This window comes from Leuciscus leuciscus (genome assembly GCF_965113295.1).
Source record: "Leuciscus leuciscus genome assembly, chromosome: 21".
NCBI lineage: Eukaryota > Metazoa > Chordata > Actinopteri > Cypriniformes > Leuciscidae > Leuciscus > Leuciscus leuciscus.
Genome location: NC_138745.1, coordinates 6,814,043 through 6,833,120, shown reverse-complemented (window position 1 = coordinate 6,833,120; position 19,078 = coordinate 6,814,043). Strand labels below are relative to the sequence as shown.

Below are 19,078 nucleotides of genomic sequence, written 5' to 3'. Positions count from 1 at the left end.
TTTTATGTTCAAAAATGCTCAAAAGCTTGGGGTCAGTAAGATTCAGCTTTTTGCATTAGAATGGCAAAAAATTATTACAATAATAATTTTAAAAGGAAAAATGACAATATAGCCTATAAAACAGATTTCAGGTGCACAACTTTGCCATCTCCTATCCCATCTGCATGGGGTAAAAAATTAACCACGTTCACCATGGCCTCATAAGTTCATTCCCCCAAAATCAAAAATATTTCACTGCCCGACAAAATGGTCTACAAATACAGATTGTAACCAACTTTGCTGCCCAAAACAGTTAATAAAGCTCAACACACAATGACATTTTTGGTGTCACTTAATTTGCAGAACATCTTTACCTCTCACTATGTTTTAAAAGCCCAAAAATGGTGAGAATGTCCATTGAGAGGGGCCAGATTGCATTTTGGCCCAGATGCCTGAACTTCCCATAGCTTGCGAGAGAAAAATAATGCTTGTGTATTTAATTATAAGTCCATGAATACCAGGGTCACTGACTCATGGTCCCACACAGACGTCATGTCAACTGGAATTAGTCCAGAGCGCCAGTGCATTCAAATCATCAAGGATCGTTTTACACCGACATGTCTCATGAAGGGCTTGAAGGTTACACCACACATGGATGAGCGCCAGGTGATAAGCTAATGCGGCCAAAATCGAATTAAAGGGAGAGCACTGTCTGACTTTTTGCAAATCAGAGCAGGCGTTTGAAGTGCGCTGTTTGAATAGGTTGGCGAGCCAGAGTGAAAGAGGCGAGGGTTGAGGAAGTCAGAGACAGACGCCCTTCTCCCCCGCATCGGTCACGTTACACAGTCCTCGATGGAGGAGAGATGATTTTCATTAGTTCATAACCTGTTTCTGCGGCGCCTGTAAGAGGCCTCCTCATAAATCATCTTTTAGCAAGCAGAACTGCTGTGTTCTCTTCAGAATAAAAGACTAGCAGTCTGAAACCACACAACAATAAAGCAAATTCATAATTATGCTCAAAAGAAGATTATATGAATTATCTTAACAAAAGAAAACCAATTATTCCATTGCAGAAAATATGATCTCACAGTTATTGTATTGTCAATTACTCCATAATTGTGGTGGTTGTGACAAAGTTTCAGACTAAGACTAGGTTCTACTACCCTGGTAATCCAGAGTTCTCACGAGAGCACAAGTTGAATTTGCTCAGCGAGTTACTCTGGTGTCGAAGAATAATGCTCATTAAATATGCCCCTCGATCCGAGCTGCACCAATCACATCGGGTTATCTGATATAGGCAGGCCAGAAGCGAGCTAAACAGAAGACGACAGTGCTGTGACGTCGAAGTCATTAGTAAACATTGCAAGATGGCTATGGATGGACACCAGTTGTTTGAAACGGCTTTGGCCGCTACAATGAACGAGTTAGACTTGGCTTTTTATCTAAAACAGGAACAGAAGACGCCGCTCGAATCGTTCCTTTGCAAGAAGGACGTTTTTGCTGTTTCGCCGACCGGATAGGGTAAGAGTATAATCAGAGAATGTCAAATAAGGTTAGCTCCGCTGGTAGCTGAGGTTCATTGTTGTGATTGGTCGTAGTGTTATCCAATTGCGTGAAGCAAGATATTCAAATGCACGCTTGGTGCCGCCCCTCGAGCTGGGTGATTTTCATTAGTCGACGCCAGACCATTAATCTTTTAGATTTAGGTCTGGATTTCCAGGCTAAGGTTCTACAATCAATGCTGAAAATCTGTCCAGAACGATTATAAACACAAATGCATTACTTTGAATGCCGAACATTTCTTTAAAAAGGTGAAGTAGCTTGTGAATGATCACTGTGAGCTGATGAAAAATCATGGCTTCTTCTAGTGTCACAAGTCAACACTGGTGGGCTCGATCTGGGAAAACATTGTAAGTGATCTCTAGGGAGTGATATCCCAAACAAACCAAATCTTGGATAATTCTGTCCAGAGGAACCACAAAGACAATGAAGATACAAAGAAAATGACAGCCTTTGAGCAATAGAAAAAAACAAAGAAAAAAAAACATCCACATGTAAATACATAAAAAAACATCCATGTGAGTAAAAATACCCTCAAAGTTGTTTCTATTTTATCTGTTCAACCTGCATAAAAAGTATTGTTTTGTATTAACTGTGTTCGTGTAGCATGCATAAATTAGTGTCAACCTCAGACAGATGCAAGCTGCTAGAATTGTCAGGTTAATGCTGGTACTCAAGAGTTTAGATGAGGCACCACATAGCATGCAAATACAGCATGCATGGGCAACTGTATATTCAGTGTACCCACAGTATATCCATAAAATATAAAATACATTAATATGTACATTATACATTGGCATGGACACAAATTCAGTGTCTAGAGACATTTCATGCTAATTGATGTGGTTGTGTCAATATGATTTTTGCCATTGGCTGCCACTTTGTTGCATGTGAATTTATTATTGTGGCTTTGTAAGATTTGAATTAGCATACACAAAAAAAAAAATATTTACATTAATCCTGCTACAATATTTATAACTGTAGCAAAGAGCCATCAAAGATGGAAATAAATAATTTAATTTTGTTTATATCATTATGACCAGACTGAACATCAATTTAAAAATGACAACATAAACATCCTGAATAACTTTAAAAGGACAAGTTGACGAATTTTTAACCATTGTATTGTTACAATGTCGGAAGATTACAGTATGTAAATGAACAACGTGTACGCCTTTTCCATGTTACCTGCACCCAGATATTCCAGTTTCTTTGTCAGAAAAAGTCAGGACGGATAATGTAAGCTGTCATTTTTGCACCATCCAGCAGACTTTTGACAGCTTTAGGACTTTTGTTAAAACTACAGATCAAAGTTAGTCATTTTTGTAATCCCGCCCACGGACAGTTGGTTTGACATGGGGGCAGCGCCCCGAATTAAAAATGATTCCCAAATAAAAAATGTATTACCACTTTAATTGTAAAAACATCAGCATGAAAGCTTAATAAAACAGAAATCGGTGGGTTTCTTTACCTTTAAGCATTGGTCGACCCGTGGAGCCAACAGTGAAGCTGGGCAGAGAACTTCGTGCCCCGAGGGAAGCTGTCGCCTCCAGCAGGGCTCCGCTCAGATGAGCTGCAATGCAGGTTCTAAGAGGACAAGCCCGAAATTGAATCTTCAACGGGGAGACCAGCGGCCATGACACTGCTTGGGCAAGCAGCTTCCTGGATGGGTGCAGGAGATAGACCTCAGGAGTCAGTGTAGGAACAACATGGTCAATCTGCAGAAAAGAGAAGCAATGAGAATCCATGTTAATGTTTGCTTTTGTATAGTTTATAGTGAGCTTGGTTCAAACATAGTGGTTCTCAACCTTTTGGACTCCAAGCCCCTCTTTGTCTAAGACAGTCCCTAGCTGATATTTACCTCTGGTACTTCTGTTGTAATAATCTCAAAATTATGATGTCAGTTTGTTGTACATCTTATTATTTAGGGTTTTATTTGAAAGAAATAAAATATATATTTTATTCTAATATTTTATTCTAACTTTAGTTGATAGATTCAACTTTTGCCATATCTGGCCGGCAAAACTACGAACACATCTTCCTTTTTTAAGAATGACTTAAGTGCCGTTCTTTGTTCTTTTCTCAAAGAAAAGCTAAACTCCAAGTCATCCAGAGTCGCGGCCAAAGCTGATTCGAAAGACCGCTGTTCGTCAACAGCCATTCTTTGTTTTCAAGTAGCAGGGAATTCACACGGAACCGTCACAACACTGTTGTCATTATGTTAAGCCCGCCCACCGACTCTATACACGATGTGATTGGCCTGACCAGAGTTTGTTTTTTCCAGCTCGAAAGTCAACGGAGAGTTGCTAGACTACCCTGGAAGCAAAATACATTTTGCTGCCGCTAGGGTGCGTCTAGATTTCTAGGCTAAAGGCTAAAATATTATAAGAATATTTTAACTAAATCTAAATCATTTTAATATGCATTAGGGTCCCTGGAAGTTTGCTGAGGCTTCCTAGTTGGCCCCGGCCCCCTGGTTGAGAACCAGGTCTAGTCAAAAAAGCTCAATGTGTCAACTAGTGGCAAAACTAATCAACAGGCTGACTAGTTCATGCAGCCTCTTAGAGAAATGGGAGGTTTCCATCTAGCCTCCTTAATAATCTCTGACTTTGTGCCTTCCTGTGATTTAATTGCTGTAAGCATGAATACCCCAACAAAGGAACAAATAGCAGGTTCCTTAATAAAGATGATAACAGGAAGTTTAAAAAAAGATCTCTCAAAATCTCTTCTGAACTAGTAACTGCTGAATGGTCCGCCCTATAAAAGCAGAAATGGGGAGTAACAATCCCATGTCTTCTCATCAAAATTATCCTGATTGAGTGAGAGCAATTTGGTAATTTTACTTCCATCTTTGACGTAGCACACATCTCCTCGCACTGCAGTGAGCAGCCATTATTTCACAATTACTGACCCCAGAAAGCACTTCTGCCTGCTGCTTCCAGGAAAGTCATTACAGCTGTTGTCTGTGCCCTTCCTCTGAAACGATTGACCCAGCTTCTCTGCCACCTCTCTCCTCACACGGCACTGGCTCTGATGAGTATTAAACCACTCTCATTGGATAAATGGATTCAGCGGCAGTGCTGCATGATATAGACAACCACCAAGTGATCTGAGATAAAGCGAAGAAGCCGTACCGCAAGGAACATCACAGGACCTTGAGGTTATTTCACTTAAAGTGGGTTTATAATCACACGAACATCCATTTTTTGGTAAAATAAGCTCCTACAGTGCTCTAACAACATTGTCACTATATTATATTATATAATTATATATATATATATATATATATATATATATATATATATATATAATTTAAATGTAAAAAAACCAACAAAAAAACATGTGTTACGCATTACACACCTTTGGGTTTTGTTAAGCCCTAGAAAAATAATCAGCAGATGTATATTTCAAGGGTGAGGTGGGTAACGTTTCTAATTGGACACACAGAGTGTTTCGCTCTCCACCGAGGATAAAGGAGCTTATTGCCACAGCTACCAGGATGAAAGATTCTTGATAGTGCTTAGCAAGTCAATTGCCCTGTTTCTCATTTTTCTCACTTCAAACAAAGACATGACGACAACGACAACAAGAAAAGAAAAAGAAAAATCAAGAAGGGGACTTGCATAATGAGGCAACGCTCCTTTGAAACCGTCAGGAACGGTGTTGATGGGGTTTTAACCAAAAAAAGAAAGCCTGGTTTATTATACTCACGAAAAGAACATGTCATCATGGTAAGCTTGAAAGGCAAACACATTTTTGAGTCGCTGCCGACCAATTACGACACTTGATCTCTAAATATTTCATGTCACATTGGGATCAGTCATTACATGAGTTAACCTTATTTAGAGCCCGGATAACCAATGGCATATTCACAGCAGACTTTCATAAATTATAACTTGGCGTTGTTTGGTTGCAATGTTGAATCTGACTGGTTCAAAGACAGTCTATTCATTTCTGTAACTGTATGTCTATGTACTTTGTTGACTTCATCAGTTGCACATTCCTTCACCACATTCTTAATGTGTTATGAACTTTTGGTGCATCTCTATAGATGCAGATTCTGCATTCATCTTATCCTTTACTGCAATTTGTATTACAAGCTGTAATATACCTAAATTGTGAATGAAATAATACTGTACACTAAGGCTGTTATCCGTCACTGACTGATATAGAAAACTGTGCAAACATGCAGAACTTCAAGTACTGCACCTGTAAAGTGGGCCCCATTGTTTCTGAATGTTAAACTACAGCACTAAGCAAACTGTCTCCTTATCTGAAAAATGATTTTGCAGAATTGGCAGTCCTCAGATCCCCTCCCTGAGCCGTAGAGCCGCGGTCCTTTATAATTACTCTTTAATGGGATGGGTTTCCTGCACTGCTCACGATAAAAGCAAATTCTGCATTTGTCAGATCTTAAACTGGACCAGGGGGACTAAAATCTGCACGTTCGCCAGCCGCCTGAAGTCTGACACTCATTCTTTTTGGTTTCAAAATCAAAAGCACAAGCGATACAAAAATTTTCTGAGGAAAATATGGCTGATTGTTGCCACCATATTCTTAAAAGTATAGACCTTATGCGCCAGAGAAACAAGGGCGCAGCCATCTTTAGAATACGGTCTTTTAACTTCCGTTTTTGCGGTCGCTCTGTATATTTCTATGGCATCGCTGTCCAGGAGTAATTTGCTTTTGAAGTGGATTTACTTAATGTAAAGTTAACAAAAGTTATCATGAGGACTATAATGGTTAAAAGTAGATGTCTTGAATGTCAGTTAAGCGGGAAGATTTTAAAACGAGCCGTTCATTAATAAACACGCAAGATCGCTGTGAAAATACAGACCGGAAGACAAAAGACAATGAGTGCAGCGCTGAAAAGGGGCGGGGCTACATAAGGTCTATAGCAGGGGTGCCCAATCCTGCTCCTGCCGATCGACTGTCCTGCACAGTTCATCTCCAACCCTAATCAAACACACCTGCCTTTCATTTTCAAGTGATCCTGAAGACCTTAATTGGTTGCTTCAGGTGTGTTTGATTAGGGTTGGAGATGAACTGTGCAGGACAGTCGATCGGCAGGAGCAGGATTGGGCACCCTTGGTCTATAGGTTTGAAGGTTTTTTTTTTTTTTTTTAGCAATGCCATAGAGCAACAACTCAACTCAATTTTCGGTTCCCCAAAGAACCTTTCAGTGAACAGTACTTAAAACTATAAAGAACCTTTTGTGGAATGGAAAGGGTCCATCCTTCTTTTTAAGAGTGCAGGTTGTTGCTCTAGGTCTTTTTTACAAATGTTGCCACTGTATATTTTTTAGGTAATCTGGATGGTTACAAGAGCATTTCTAAATGGTTGCTAGCTGGTCCATGTCAAAACCGTCAGCTTAGGAAAGTAATAACTTGGCATGCTTCAGTGATGGCCACAGTACTGCAGAACATGTCTGGCTCTAAAATTCCTTTCAAAGTATGGCATGTTTCCCTCCTTTCACTGAAATAAATACTCAAGCATTGACTCTCTCACTGGCATATCCCCATCTGACCACAGCACTAGCAGGTGTGAGTCACCTCTAACTGCCCTGAGAAGGTTGAGGTGGTGACAGTCTCTGGGCAGAACTTAGCTTTCGGTTTTCAGAACATTCATAACATGTAATATAACACCGGTTACAAACAAACTATTGATGTGACAAATTGTATGAATTTGATGAATTTTTTATACAAAAATGTTGTATTATCATGTTAACCAGGACACAGTGTTTGTAACAGGTCAACCGGGAACACTTCCTATAACACCCAATGTACTTGTTACATTGTAAGCAGAAAGGCATCTATGCTATTATTAGTCTCTCTGTTTGATCCTTATCCAGAGTTTACAGTAGTCAGCCAGATCTGGTCCATATCCAGATCAGATGGTGGACCTGCACCTAGACATGACCAGAACACAGCCCTGAATGACAGCAGAGACCGTGTCTACAAGACAATCCCCTGTGAAGGCTTTGTCGACATGACAGCCATCGGGACAGATCCTCCGCACAGACCTATGACCAGCTTCGGCTCCATACGGGCGTGATGAATCCGATCTTCAAGTAAAAAGAACTGGATGAATATTTAAATGCAACCAATCCCGATCTGAATCTGACTTGTGATGCAGCCTGAATCATAATGACACAATGTTCGTTCGTTGGCCAGAGGAGAACTGGCCCCCCGACTGAGCCTGGATTCTCCCAAGGTATTTTTTTTTTTTTTTTTTTTTTTTTTTTTTGTCACCTGATGGAGTTTGAGTTCCTTGCCACTGTCGCCTCTGGCTTGCTTAGTTGGGGACATTTAATATTCAATAATATTAAATGATATTATTGATCTGACTACTGACGCTGTTGTATGAGAACTGAACTGAACTGGACGATGACATTATTTTTTGCAGAACTGCTTTATAGATGAAATGAACTGATTCAATAACTGATGATCATTACAACCGAATTGAATCAACACTGAACTGACTTCAGCTGAACAACAGCCAAAATGCATAACTTTTCTGTTATCACATTAAATCTCCTTTAAAACAATCTATATTATATAAGAGCGAAAAAAATTAAGTTGACTTGACTAATTTTAGTATAATTGAGATTATTATTATATATTATTAACAATATTAGTTTATATCAATATTTTTTGTTAGTTTTAATTTATTTTTTTATTTAAGTTTTAGTTGTAGTTGTAGTTGTAGATGTAGTACATCAAATTAAACTAAACTAAAAATGACAAATGTTGCCATGGCAACTAGATGAAAAATAAGTTTGTTTTTAATACATTTAATTTCAGTTAATGTTCATTTGACTTTATTTCAAGTAATGCAAATGCCTTTTATGCTTTTAGTTTCAATTAACTTATAATTACCCTACCGGGACCTAAATGAAATCATTCGATGTTTGATGTCATTATGTCATGATTATCTAAATCAGATTTCACTGAAAAAGTATTCATTACGCAGACCATAAAGACTTCCATAGCATCACTTGTCTCTCTTTTGGGCCTCTCAGTTCTCGGCCGGTAAAAGCTTCAGCATTGACCCTGTCCTGATGTCCTGAGCTCTCTATAGCCACTAATCCAGCAGGTGCTTTGTAGAGAGTCACTGGTGGAGCGTCCAGCACAGGGGATGAAACTCAAGCTGAGAGGGTCAGAGTGTCTCAGTCCGGCTCTGAGGCCGCAGACACGCAGGAGCGGCCGGAATACCTTGAGAATGACTGACACACAGCAGCTGAATACAGTACTCAGCACGTCCAGTCCCTGCTGCAGTCAAACACATGCCTGAACTGAAGTGTCCACAACAACCATGCAAATTATGATTGCATAATGTTTTCATTTTGAATCGGTTACGTATGTATGAAAGCCCATTTCTGCCTCAGAATAAAATAAATATAAGGGTTATTGTGACTTTATATCCCATTTTAACTGTATATTTCGCAATATGACAATATCCTTCCTTTTCAACTTTAATGAATATCTCACAATTGTGACTATATTACAATATGACTTTATACCTCTCATTTTCAGCTGTATATCTTACACAATGACCTTATATTTCACAATTGTGACTATTCCTTATTTTAGTTCACAAACAGGCTTCCATAGTTAGACCAGACACCATAATATAAGATTTAAAGAATTACAGAATTACTATCTCTATAAGCAATTTCTTATTGTTGTGGCATAAAATAAGAACTACAAGTATTTGGGGACAAGATGCTGTCTCCTTTCACCCCAGTTAAAATCCACAATTTAATTTGCATGATAAAGCTGAATTTGCACATCAATCAAGCCCTCTTTTCATTTGTTCTGTGCCCGCTCTGTAAAAAGCCCATGACAACGGTGACACGGCCCACCTATCTAATCAGTGTACCCTATTTACTCCGCAGCCTGTCATATCCTGTATCTCGCCTCACGCTGTGCATTAATCCACTAGTAATGAACCGCAAACTGTCAGCGTAGCTATTGACTGGAAATGGGTTTGATTTATTCACCCAGAGCGCTTGCTGTCAGAGCTGCACTCGGGCATTATGACTCAGCACGGATCCTCAGGGTTGATACGGGATGACCTGAAGATCCATAGCACACTGAGAGCAAGGTCTTATGTGACCCAATCGCTGCAGCTGTCACAGACGGGCTAGGTGTAGTGAGTTTGTAGGAAAGCGGCACATGGGTGGTCTAGGGTTACAGTGAAGAGGGGCCAAATCGGGACCAGAGTTCAGTGTGTATGGGAGTGTCTATTGGGAGATATGACTCGCAAGTACAAGTTTTTCAGTTGCAGATGCTGCTGCTGTTATCTAAAACAATTGTGTATATCTCTCAATTTGGTTGACCTATGTACGATTTTATGGGCATGCATGAATGTATGTATGTATGTATGTATGTATGTATGTATGTATGTATGCATGTATGCATGTATGCATGTATGCATGTATGTTAGGGCTGAACGATATTCTGTTTTAACATCGACATTGCGATGTGCGCATGAGCGATAGTCACATCGCCGGAACATGCGATGTGAAGGGTAGTAGCACCCATGGTGTATTAAGAGAACGGTAGCACCAGGGTAGCACACCGTAAACACGAGTTTGTTGTATGGCTTGTTGCTGGAGTGACATGCACGTTCCGCATGCCTGCACAGTGATTGGTTCGCTGTGCCGCTGCTCACCGCTCACAGCCAACATTCACATCTTAACTTGTTTGTTCATTAGGCTATAATTCCTCAAAATAAGTAAAAAAAATCGTATTCTCTCTCTCTATGTTTTCGGTGCTGATGCAGTGACGCGTTCATGTAAACGGCACCTAAAAGCTGTCACAAAGAACCAGCAAAAGTAATGATTATGAATATGTAAAATATTGCAATGAGACATTTTAATTGTTTATTAATAAACAAGTGTTTTCTGTTTCGGCTGCAAAGATGAAGTTGACGATACTGACTCGCGATCTTTGCAGTAGTGAACGCGCCGGAGAGAAATGCACATTTCAAACGGATTACATAGTTTTATTTTGTTTTGAATGGTTCTGTTTAAAAGTAGAGATTTCTGTAGATTTTTTTTAGGTGTGTGAGGCAAGTAGGCTACCTTATACGCCGAGTTTCGGTTCATGGGTGATAGCTTAAGCTCCAGTTTAGGCGCTGGTGCCTCCGTGTCGTGATTATCTATTGTCTGCTATATTTACTTTTTATTTATTAATAATAATAAAATATGAAACACTGATTAAAATTAAGATACAATTAATACAAAACGAAATTCGCTTTAAAGAAAGGCTTTGTGCTTTCTGTTTGAGGTCTCTGTGAAAGTTTTAAAGCAGTCTTATAGTCTGGATTGATGGCTCGCAATATCGCAATATATATATCGTTGGGGAAAAATTATCGCAATGCAATTTTTTTCCAATATCGTGCAGCCCTAATGTATGTATGCATGTATGTATGTATGTATGTATATATAAAAATCAAAACAGTTTGTCAAAGCAAACTTTCCTGGAGAAGTCTGCTGGTAACATCCATGTCACTATGATCAGATGCTTTCTTAACTGCGGTTTTCTCGCCACTGTCATTTTTGTTGTGTGTTCATTTTGTTATTGAGAGGAAGCACATATTTACATATTTATCTAAATGTCACTCTCAGCAGTGTAGGCAGTATTTTGAACTTCTTTTCACCCCGAAGTGAAGAACAAGAAAGAACTTCGCTGTGAGTATATCAAGGCCTTTCATTTGCCTCTGCAGTGAAAGCTTACTATAAAGTAACAGTTTAAAAGGTGAACTTGTGAACTTGCCAATAAATCCCAGTAATTGTATTTAAGCTAAAACCTCAGATTCGCCCCCCCACCGATGGCCTTCATTGTGTTAAAAGTAGACAATACAGCAGCAGCCTTCGCCATATTCCTAAGGGACATACAAATAACTTCCTCAATGCATTAATCATGTGTGACACACATTCTGCCAAGAACAATCATCTGTTGAGGTTAGAATCGTGCCAGCATCTCTTTGATAAGGTTTCCACAAGAACAGGCCATAGTATAGAGAGCTGTACAGGACTTCTAATCATTCCAATGCACAGTAATAATGAAAATGAGAAAGACAGACCTCTCTCAAAGTCCAGTGTGCATTGTGTGTGAATCTGGTCATGCTAATGAGGCTTTGTATTTCATACTGGTCTGTTAAAATGTTCTTACTTCTTTACTTTGGTTGTTGCACAGATTATGTTGTTCTTTTTTATTGTTTGGAAGACTGAAAGCAAGCTTTTAAAAGCGGGACTGACGAGCGAACAAACAGCTTTAAATGACTTCATCATGACAGGTCTTTCATCCAGGCAGAGAGCCATCCCCAATCTCGTCTTATATGACCCCCTCTCCCTCTCACTGGATGGATGTCTGGCCTTCTTCAGAACTGACTAAATATTTTACATCCGCGCCAGTGTTGCCTTCTTTTCCAGACAATGCTGGCTTCAGCCAATCACACATCAATTAATTTTGTTTGGATAGCCTGAAACGCAAATATCTTTGCTGATATAGATGTTCTTATTGTGAGAGAGCCACTGTTTTTTTTTTTTTTCATAAGGACCATGGCATTTATCAAGCACTCGAAAGTGGGAATATTATATCCCCCTAATCTAATATCCTACTCATAAAGCAGCCTGAGAAAGCATGAAGAGATGTGTATGTATGGAATAATGTTTTCTTATGAGGAAAATCTCTTATGGCAACATGACTGGACCGATACGCGAGTTCAAGAGCTTGTTGCAGAGTTCCAGTTTTAGCGATTTCTGCTGCTGTAAACGTGACTGTTTATGGTCCAGTCTCATTCATGAGATTCCAGCTGTCAAACTCAACGATCCTGTCTGAGTGCTATGCACCTGATGGCTAATTTTGACAGAAACTAGTGTGCGTGCAACATGGCAGGAACCCTATGCAACACTGTTTTGTCAAAACAGTAGATGTCACCCACCATTTTTTGGCAAATATTGGCCTTGTTATTATTTAGGTGAGAGGGGTTTTCTTTTGTTAAAAAAAAACTAACAATTTCCACAAAAGGGTACAATATACAGCCTAAAAACACTTTTTCAACAAATGGTCAGTGGAGGTGCTTATTACCCTTCAGGAAACTGACCTGCTAATATACATTTTCTATGTATACAGAGATACACAGTTTCTTTTTTTTACACAGTTTTAACAATCTAATAAACTTAATGTATTGAATAATAATTGAATTGTCAGTTATACATAAATTAAACAGACATGAATCAAAATGTAATTATGCCAATATTTTCATATTATTGATGTGATTTTAATTGTTACAGTCAAGAAGGTCAAGAAGGTAAAGCTAGCTACTTTTCATTTCCGTTTAATTTTATGCTAGAAAATACTTTATAAAATATTTAAAATATGTCTTAAAAAAAAGAAAAATAATTATATGCACAAATCCCACTTTTTTTTTTTTTTTTTTTTTAAGTATTGGGAATGAGCATTTAAGCAAAATGAGATTTTTACACCCATCTGATGTGAGCAGATTAGATTAGATTTTCAGTTCTTAACCTTTGATGGGAAATGCTGGGAATGGACCGTCCATCACCTCATTTCTATCACCAGACTGAGAAACAATGGCCACCATACAAGAGCTGCTTATGTCTGACACCCATAAGACACCAAAAAATGCTCCGTTATTGTCACAGACACACACATAGTGAACGGCTACGACCAGCACCACTGCGTGACAATACAGAGACCAGTTCCCACAATTCAACTGAACCACATGGGGACTCTAAATCTGCTCAGCAAACTGCACACTTAACAATGATTGCTGATAGTCTCCCTCACTCAGAGTGAACCTATTCAAATCTCACGCTTCTTTGGCAACTCAAGACTCAACAAAATGGAAATGACGTGGAAATAGAAAATCTTGCAGATTTGTTAACTGATTTTCACATTTCAATAGCGATTCTTAAACAATCCACGTCAGCCTACGGTTAATAATAAACTGACTGAGAAATAAGCACAGCAGACATTTTAAAGCTGTGTTTTCTGACAAAATATGCGAAGTTTAACATTTGATATCACGCAGAAAAAGGACAAAACCTTCAAGTTACTCACAGAACTCCTTGCAAATCCACCTCAGAACCTTCAATTGATCCCTGGGCCCCTAAAAACTAGGTTCACAGCAGCTTTTCTTGTGTAAGAGTCACATGTGAGATTTAGTGTGGATGTGGCCGCAGGGCTGCTGTAAGCCTGGAGGCAGGTTCAGGCCGTTAAAGAGCGTTCAGTGACTCTGATGTCTTTGGAGGACTTGGTGCAGTTCTGGCACACGGCAGAGAGAGGTGGGGCCGCCCGCTTCATAATCTCCTGTTGAATTTTCACATGTTGCCGTCTCAACAAACCCCAAGACGCACTCTACGATCGCTTATCACAATTCCCTGGCCTGTGCGTTTGTGTGTTTGGCTGTGGACTCTCAGCACGTGTACGCAAAATCTGTGCATAAGGGGAACGCTTAAAGAGAGAGCCAAAGATCACACACTATTTGTACAGTATGTTTATACTCCAGTCCAAGTCTGTTGAGACTGAAGGGATAGTTCACCCGAAAATGACAATTTGGTCATCATTTACTCACCCTAATGTCGCTCCACACCTGTATGACTGACTCTCTGCTGCGGAACATAAAAATGTGTTAATAATCTGTTATACTCCCTTATATAACATACCTTTTTTTGTACTCCTATTCTTGCCAATCTCTGTACATTTGACTACGTGTTGCCTTTTTGCAATTTTATTCTCATTTCTTATGTCCATCTAATTTGATAATTTTTACCTTAATGCCACAATATTCAATGCACAAATGCATCCAAGTAGCTGACCAGTTTTACATTTCACTGACTTGAAAATGTAACCACTTACATTTCAAGTTGTTTCCTGTACATATACAGTAACTGTTTGGCAAATATTACAAATCTTGAAAAATATTTTGAAGAACACTGGGCACCAAACAACATTGAAGCCCACTGACTTGAACTAAAAAGTGCAGAGGCATTTCTCAAAATGTATTTTATGTTCAACAGAAGAAAAAGTAATAAGTTTGGAACAACATGAGGGTGAGTAAATGATGACAGAAACTTCATTTTTAGCTAAACCATCCCTGTAAATTAAATAATGAGAGTCATTTTGAAATGAACCTCTTATTTTCCCTTTCAATTCTATTAGTATGATCCTCTGACCCATTCAAGCCCTGTCGAAAGATGTTCTTACAGTTTCATGCCTCTTTACCACAAATTAGTCACACACATGCATACGGAATGTTATACAATACTAAAACACACCGTAGGAAATAAATAAATAAATCAAATTCAATAACCAGCAGGAGAGAACCGTTATATTTGTTTTAAAGCCAGGATCTCTGAGACACCAACGTAACGTAACATTTTTCACAGAAGTGTGATCAACGTTATCAACTTGACATTTTGTTTATAAGCTGTTATCGTAAGATTAGGAAAAGTCATGTAACATCAACATATTGCTTCAAATGTTAAGTTTTTTGAGCCATTAAAAGCGCTTTGGGATAAAGGGTTAAGAGCAGCGAATATCTGAATTTCCTCAAGTACTGTAAAGCTACAAGCGTACTGTGACAGAGTAAATCTGGAACTTATTAGAGAGAAATGAGGTTCTCTGCGGGATGCTGTTATCTCATCCTGTTTCTCATGATGTCACACTGAAACTTTCACTCTAAACCCCGTTCTGCAGCCTCACGACAGAAAGATCATGTTACTAACATGAATTATAACAAAACGCAAGCAGAACTAAGTGCAAAGCTCAACTACTGAACTCTAAACTAGACATTTAAATCAAAAGTCCATACTAGTGAGAGCAAGCAAGAAGAAAAAAACCTTGATCAACCTACTGTGTGCAAAATTCCCATTCATGCCAGATGATCCATCGTCAACCTTGTTCCCAAATAGTGGGGCAGTGTCTTTACATTCTTCCTGATGTACTACAGATGCCAAAGGAAGAGCAAGAGAGAGAGAGAGTGGGACAGAGAGCGAGCCAGTAGCAGTTTAAGTAAGACCGAAGGGATCATGTCTTGGGTCAGGTTCAGCTCCCCTTATTTGGATATGAGGCAAATGGGCCGCGGTAATAGAGGTAATGAAACAGATACAATCATTCACGAGAGAAACGTCTTCAAGCAGACTGTATCCCGGTGACAAATGAGAACTGCACTGACTTCATATTTACATTCCTGTTTATTTGCTTGGCAGACACCTCTTGCTGAAGTGACTTCTAATCCCGCTGTCATTCTTAAGGCATATTTTGAAGCATATAATCAGATCTTGCCTGTAAACTCATGAGTGTTACAAACACAGCGGCCAAATGAGATGTCGTGAAACAACGATGCACTCCAGAACACTTCAAAAGAAGAGGAGCAAACAAACAGAGATGATGACTGAACATATATTCAAAGACATTCAAATTAGCAGCTGCCCACATAAACTCACAGTAGTCTTATAAGGAAGGTTGCGAAAGTGGCTCAAAAATAAATAAATAAATGTAATGAAGCAGTGTTTCTGCAGTATTAGCTGTACTGACACAATTCAATACCCAAGTGTTGAAGCCAGCTGTGACGAAAATATAATGAAACTGATGTCTGTACAAAAATTTGTTATAACATATTACAAATTAACTAACGAGAGTACAAATACAGTGCTTTCAGTTATTCGGGCTAATCTAACGGCTGTAAACAAGTTATTATCTATTATTTTGGTTTCTCACACATGCTTTTATTTATTATTATTACATGCTTTTAGAGTTTAGAGTGCTAGGTACTCGTTTGCATTATTTGTTTTTATTTATTTCATGGTTTCATTTATTATTTATTTGAATAATTATTTTATTTGTTTTATTATAATAATTTGACATTTTATCTGGTAATATTCATAATCTTTTTCAATAATAAATGGGTGCATGACAACATTACTTTTATTCATCTCTTATGTGCCAGTAAATGATCGGGCAGCTCAACCCTTCACTCTACAGACTAATATTCTTGTTTGTGCAATTATCTAATTAGACAGTACAACGGCAGAACCTGTGCGTGTTTCATCCAGGGATTCTTGCCTGATACCTGTCATTAACAAACGCTCCTTGCCGTTGCTATATCAACATTATAAGCAGAGACCTCAAGTGAATTTCCTCGCAAGACAGCAGATTACAAACACAACCTGAGCAGAGATGAAGAGAGACAGAAAAGACACACTATAACCTTGAATTTCTGTTGAACAGACGCTGATTTTAAAAGGAGAAGCAGCAACATGACCTTTGAGATGATGTTCTTAATGAATGTGTGATTAGTTAACATGGTAGTTAATGCTCATCAGCAAAAGGATGTCAAGTAGCACTCTGAAGTCCTTCGGGGGACAAGAATGAAATGAAAGGCAAACTATGGCAACCATGATTTCCTAAGTGACAATAGGTTTTTTTTTTCCAGTGGTGTTTGTCTCAATACATTCACAGAGCAGAAAGAACTGGAATATTCTCTCCATTCCCTATAGAGGTTCCGAGTACTGCCAGTTACTGAAGTTGTGTAACACTGCCTCCAAGTGGTACAGTTCACTGCAGGGCCAAACGCTCAGAGACCGATGATCTACAACCTATTTGGTTCAGCATATCTGAACAACACAGTGGACTGATTTATTCAAGTGATGAATTTTTTTCCAGAACTAAAAAATTAAGCTATTGAATTTCCAGCATATATATGAACTCCGTCAAAAGAAAACATCCCAGGATGCATGAAGTTGGTTGAGTGAATGTTCAGAATGTGTTCTGAAGTACACATACATACACACACACACACACACACACACACACACACACACACACACACACACACACACACACATCAGATTAAAGGGATAGTTCACCCAAAAAATGTGTCATTAATTATTCACCCTCAAGTCATTCCAAACCTGTAAAGCCCGGGACACACCAGTTTTTGTGCGTTGGCAGACTAAGTTTTCTCAGTGTGTTCCGCACCGTCGGCTGAAATTGGCCTTTGCCGACTTTTTTCGGCCAATTCGACATGTTGAATCGGCGTCGGGCCGTCAGTGAGACAGAGAACTCTGATTGGCTCTTCAGCTTAGTGAAAGAGTCACTAAGAATAATAGCAAAACAGCGAGTAAAGAAGTCAAAACGGTACAGATAGACGCTGTTCTAATGTTACATCATCTTACCTGAGTGTTCCTGGGCGAATACTTCAATATTAACACGAGCGGAGTGGAATAAAAAAGTGTTTAGCAGGATTGATTTTCAAAACGGTAAGCACGCACTGCTTTGTTTACGGTTTGTGTATCTGCAGCCTGCAGTGTCGGGTTTCCCTTTTTGAATGGCCAATATAGATGAATATATCTTCAGAAATAGACAGTTGTCTCATTTACACGCAGGCGCAGAACGCGCATGCTAGCTGACAGTCGGCTGTAGTTCTCTCAATGTGTTCAAGTGCAGCTTTTTACCCCGACGCAGGCGACAACACAGTCTGCTTTCATCAGCGCTAGTTCTTTGGCATCGGTTTGGTGTGTCCCGGCTTAAGACTTCCAGTCATCTTCGGAACACAAATGAAGATTTTTTTTATGAAATCTGAGTTTTTTTGTCCCTCCATTGACAGTCCACACAACTACCAATATCAAGCCCCAGAATGATAGTAAAGACATTATTCAAGTAGTCTAATCCATGTGGTTTAAACTCAATTTTATGTGTTTTAATTTCATGTCTGCCTGCGTTGGACATTAATATTTTGTGTGAATTGAACTTTTTTGAGTGAAAAAAGTTCACTCAAGCTTTTCAGCTAACTGAGGTGCATAAGCTCATCAATGAGGTCTATGATCAATCAGTTCCCAACAGAAATATAAAACCTGTGCTAACTGAAAGAAAACAAAATGATAAAAGATTGAATCCATTATTTGCCAATAACAGCATAAGAGATTATATATATATATTTGTAGGCCAGTAATTTCAGACAGAGAACACAAGTTTAAAAAGGTAAGGGGGGAAAAACAAAGAGCACAGAAATTGTTTGGTTGTGGGGGGAATATTATACCCTTTGTGAGTAAAGTCAGTAAGTTTTAGTCCAATGCGATAACATTAACTAGCATTAACTCCTCTCTGGGTCAAAATTACCAGAAAACAATGCGAGGGTTTTTGATTTTAACATTTTTACTTGCTCCATAATTCCCATACTTTCGCTGTTGTTTCATATTTTTAATGACTTCACTATATTAATGAAGAGAACTATAAAGAATGAGTAAGTATGTCCAGAATTTTTTTAATGACTTCACTATATTAATGAAGAGAACTATAAAGAATGAGTAAGTGTGTCCAGAATGTTTACTGATATGGTGTAAACGGTACGGAGAACATGTTTCAGAACACACTGACTAACATACAAACGGAAATGTGCGTCACATGTCGTGCTGTCACGTACATGACAGGAATGCTGAGAAACAACACCGTTGTGACACTCTACCGGATACATCCGAGTAGATTAGATGTTGCTTGCAACT

At 38.8% G+C, this 19,078-nt stretch overlaps 1 protein-coding gene across 5 annotated transcripts in view; it reads right to left on the bottom strand.

Annotated features, from left to right (window-relative positions):
* The window catches only part of plce1 (phospholipase C, epsilon 1), an 80,849-nt gene that overhangs the window by 44,612 nt on the left and 17,159 nt on the right, over positions 1-19,078 (bottom strand). For 3 of the 5 annotated variants that reach the window (XM_082151474.1, XM_082151475.1, XM_082151476.1), the window contains exon 3: positions 3,011-3,257. In XM_082151474.1, the coding sequence (XP_082007600.1) occupies positions 3,011-3,257 (247 nt within the window). Of the gene's footprint in view, positions 1-3,010; positions 3,258-13,634; positions 15,405-15,429; positions 17,367-19,078 lie in introns of those variants that run through there. The other 2 variants (XM_082151477.1, XM_082151479.1) reach the window with 2 other exon arrangements.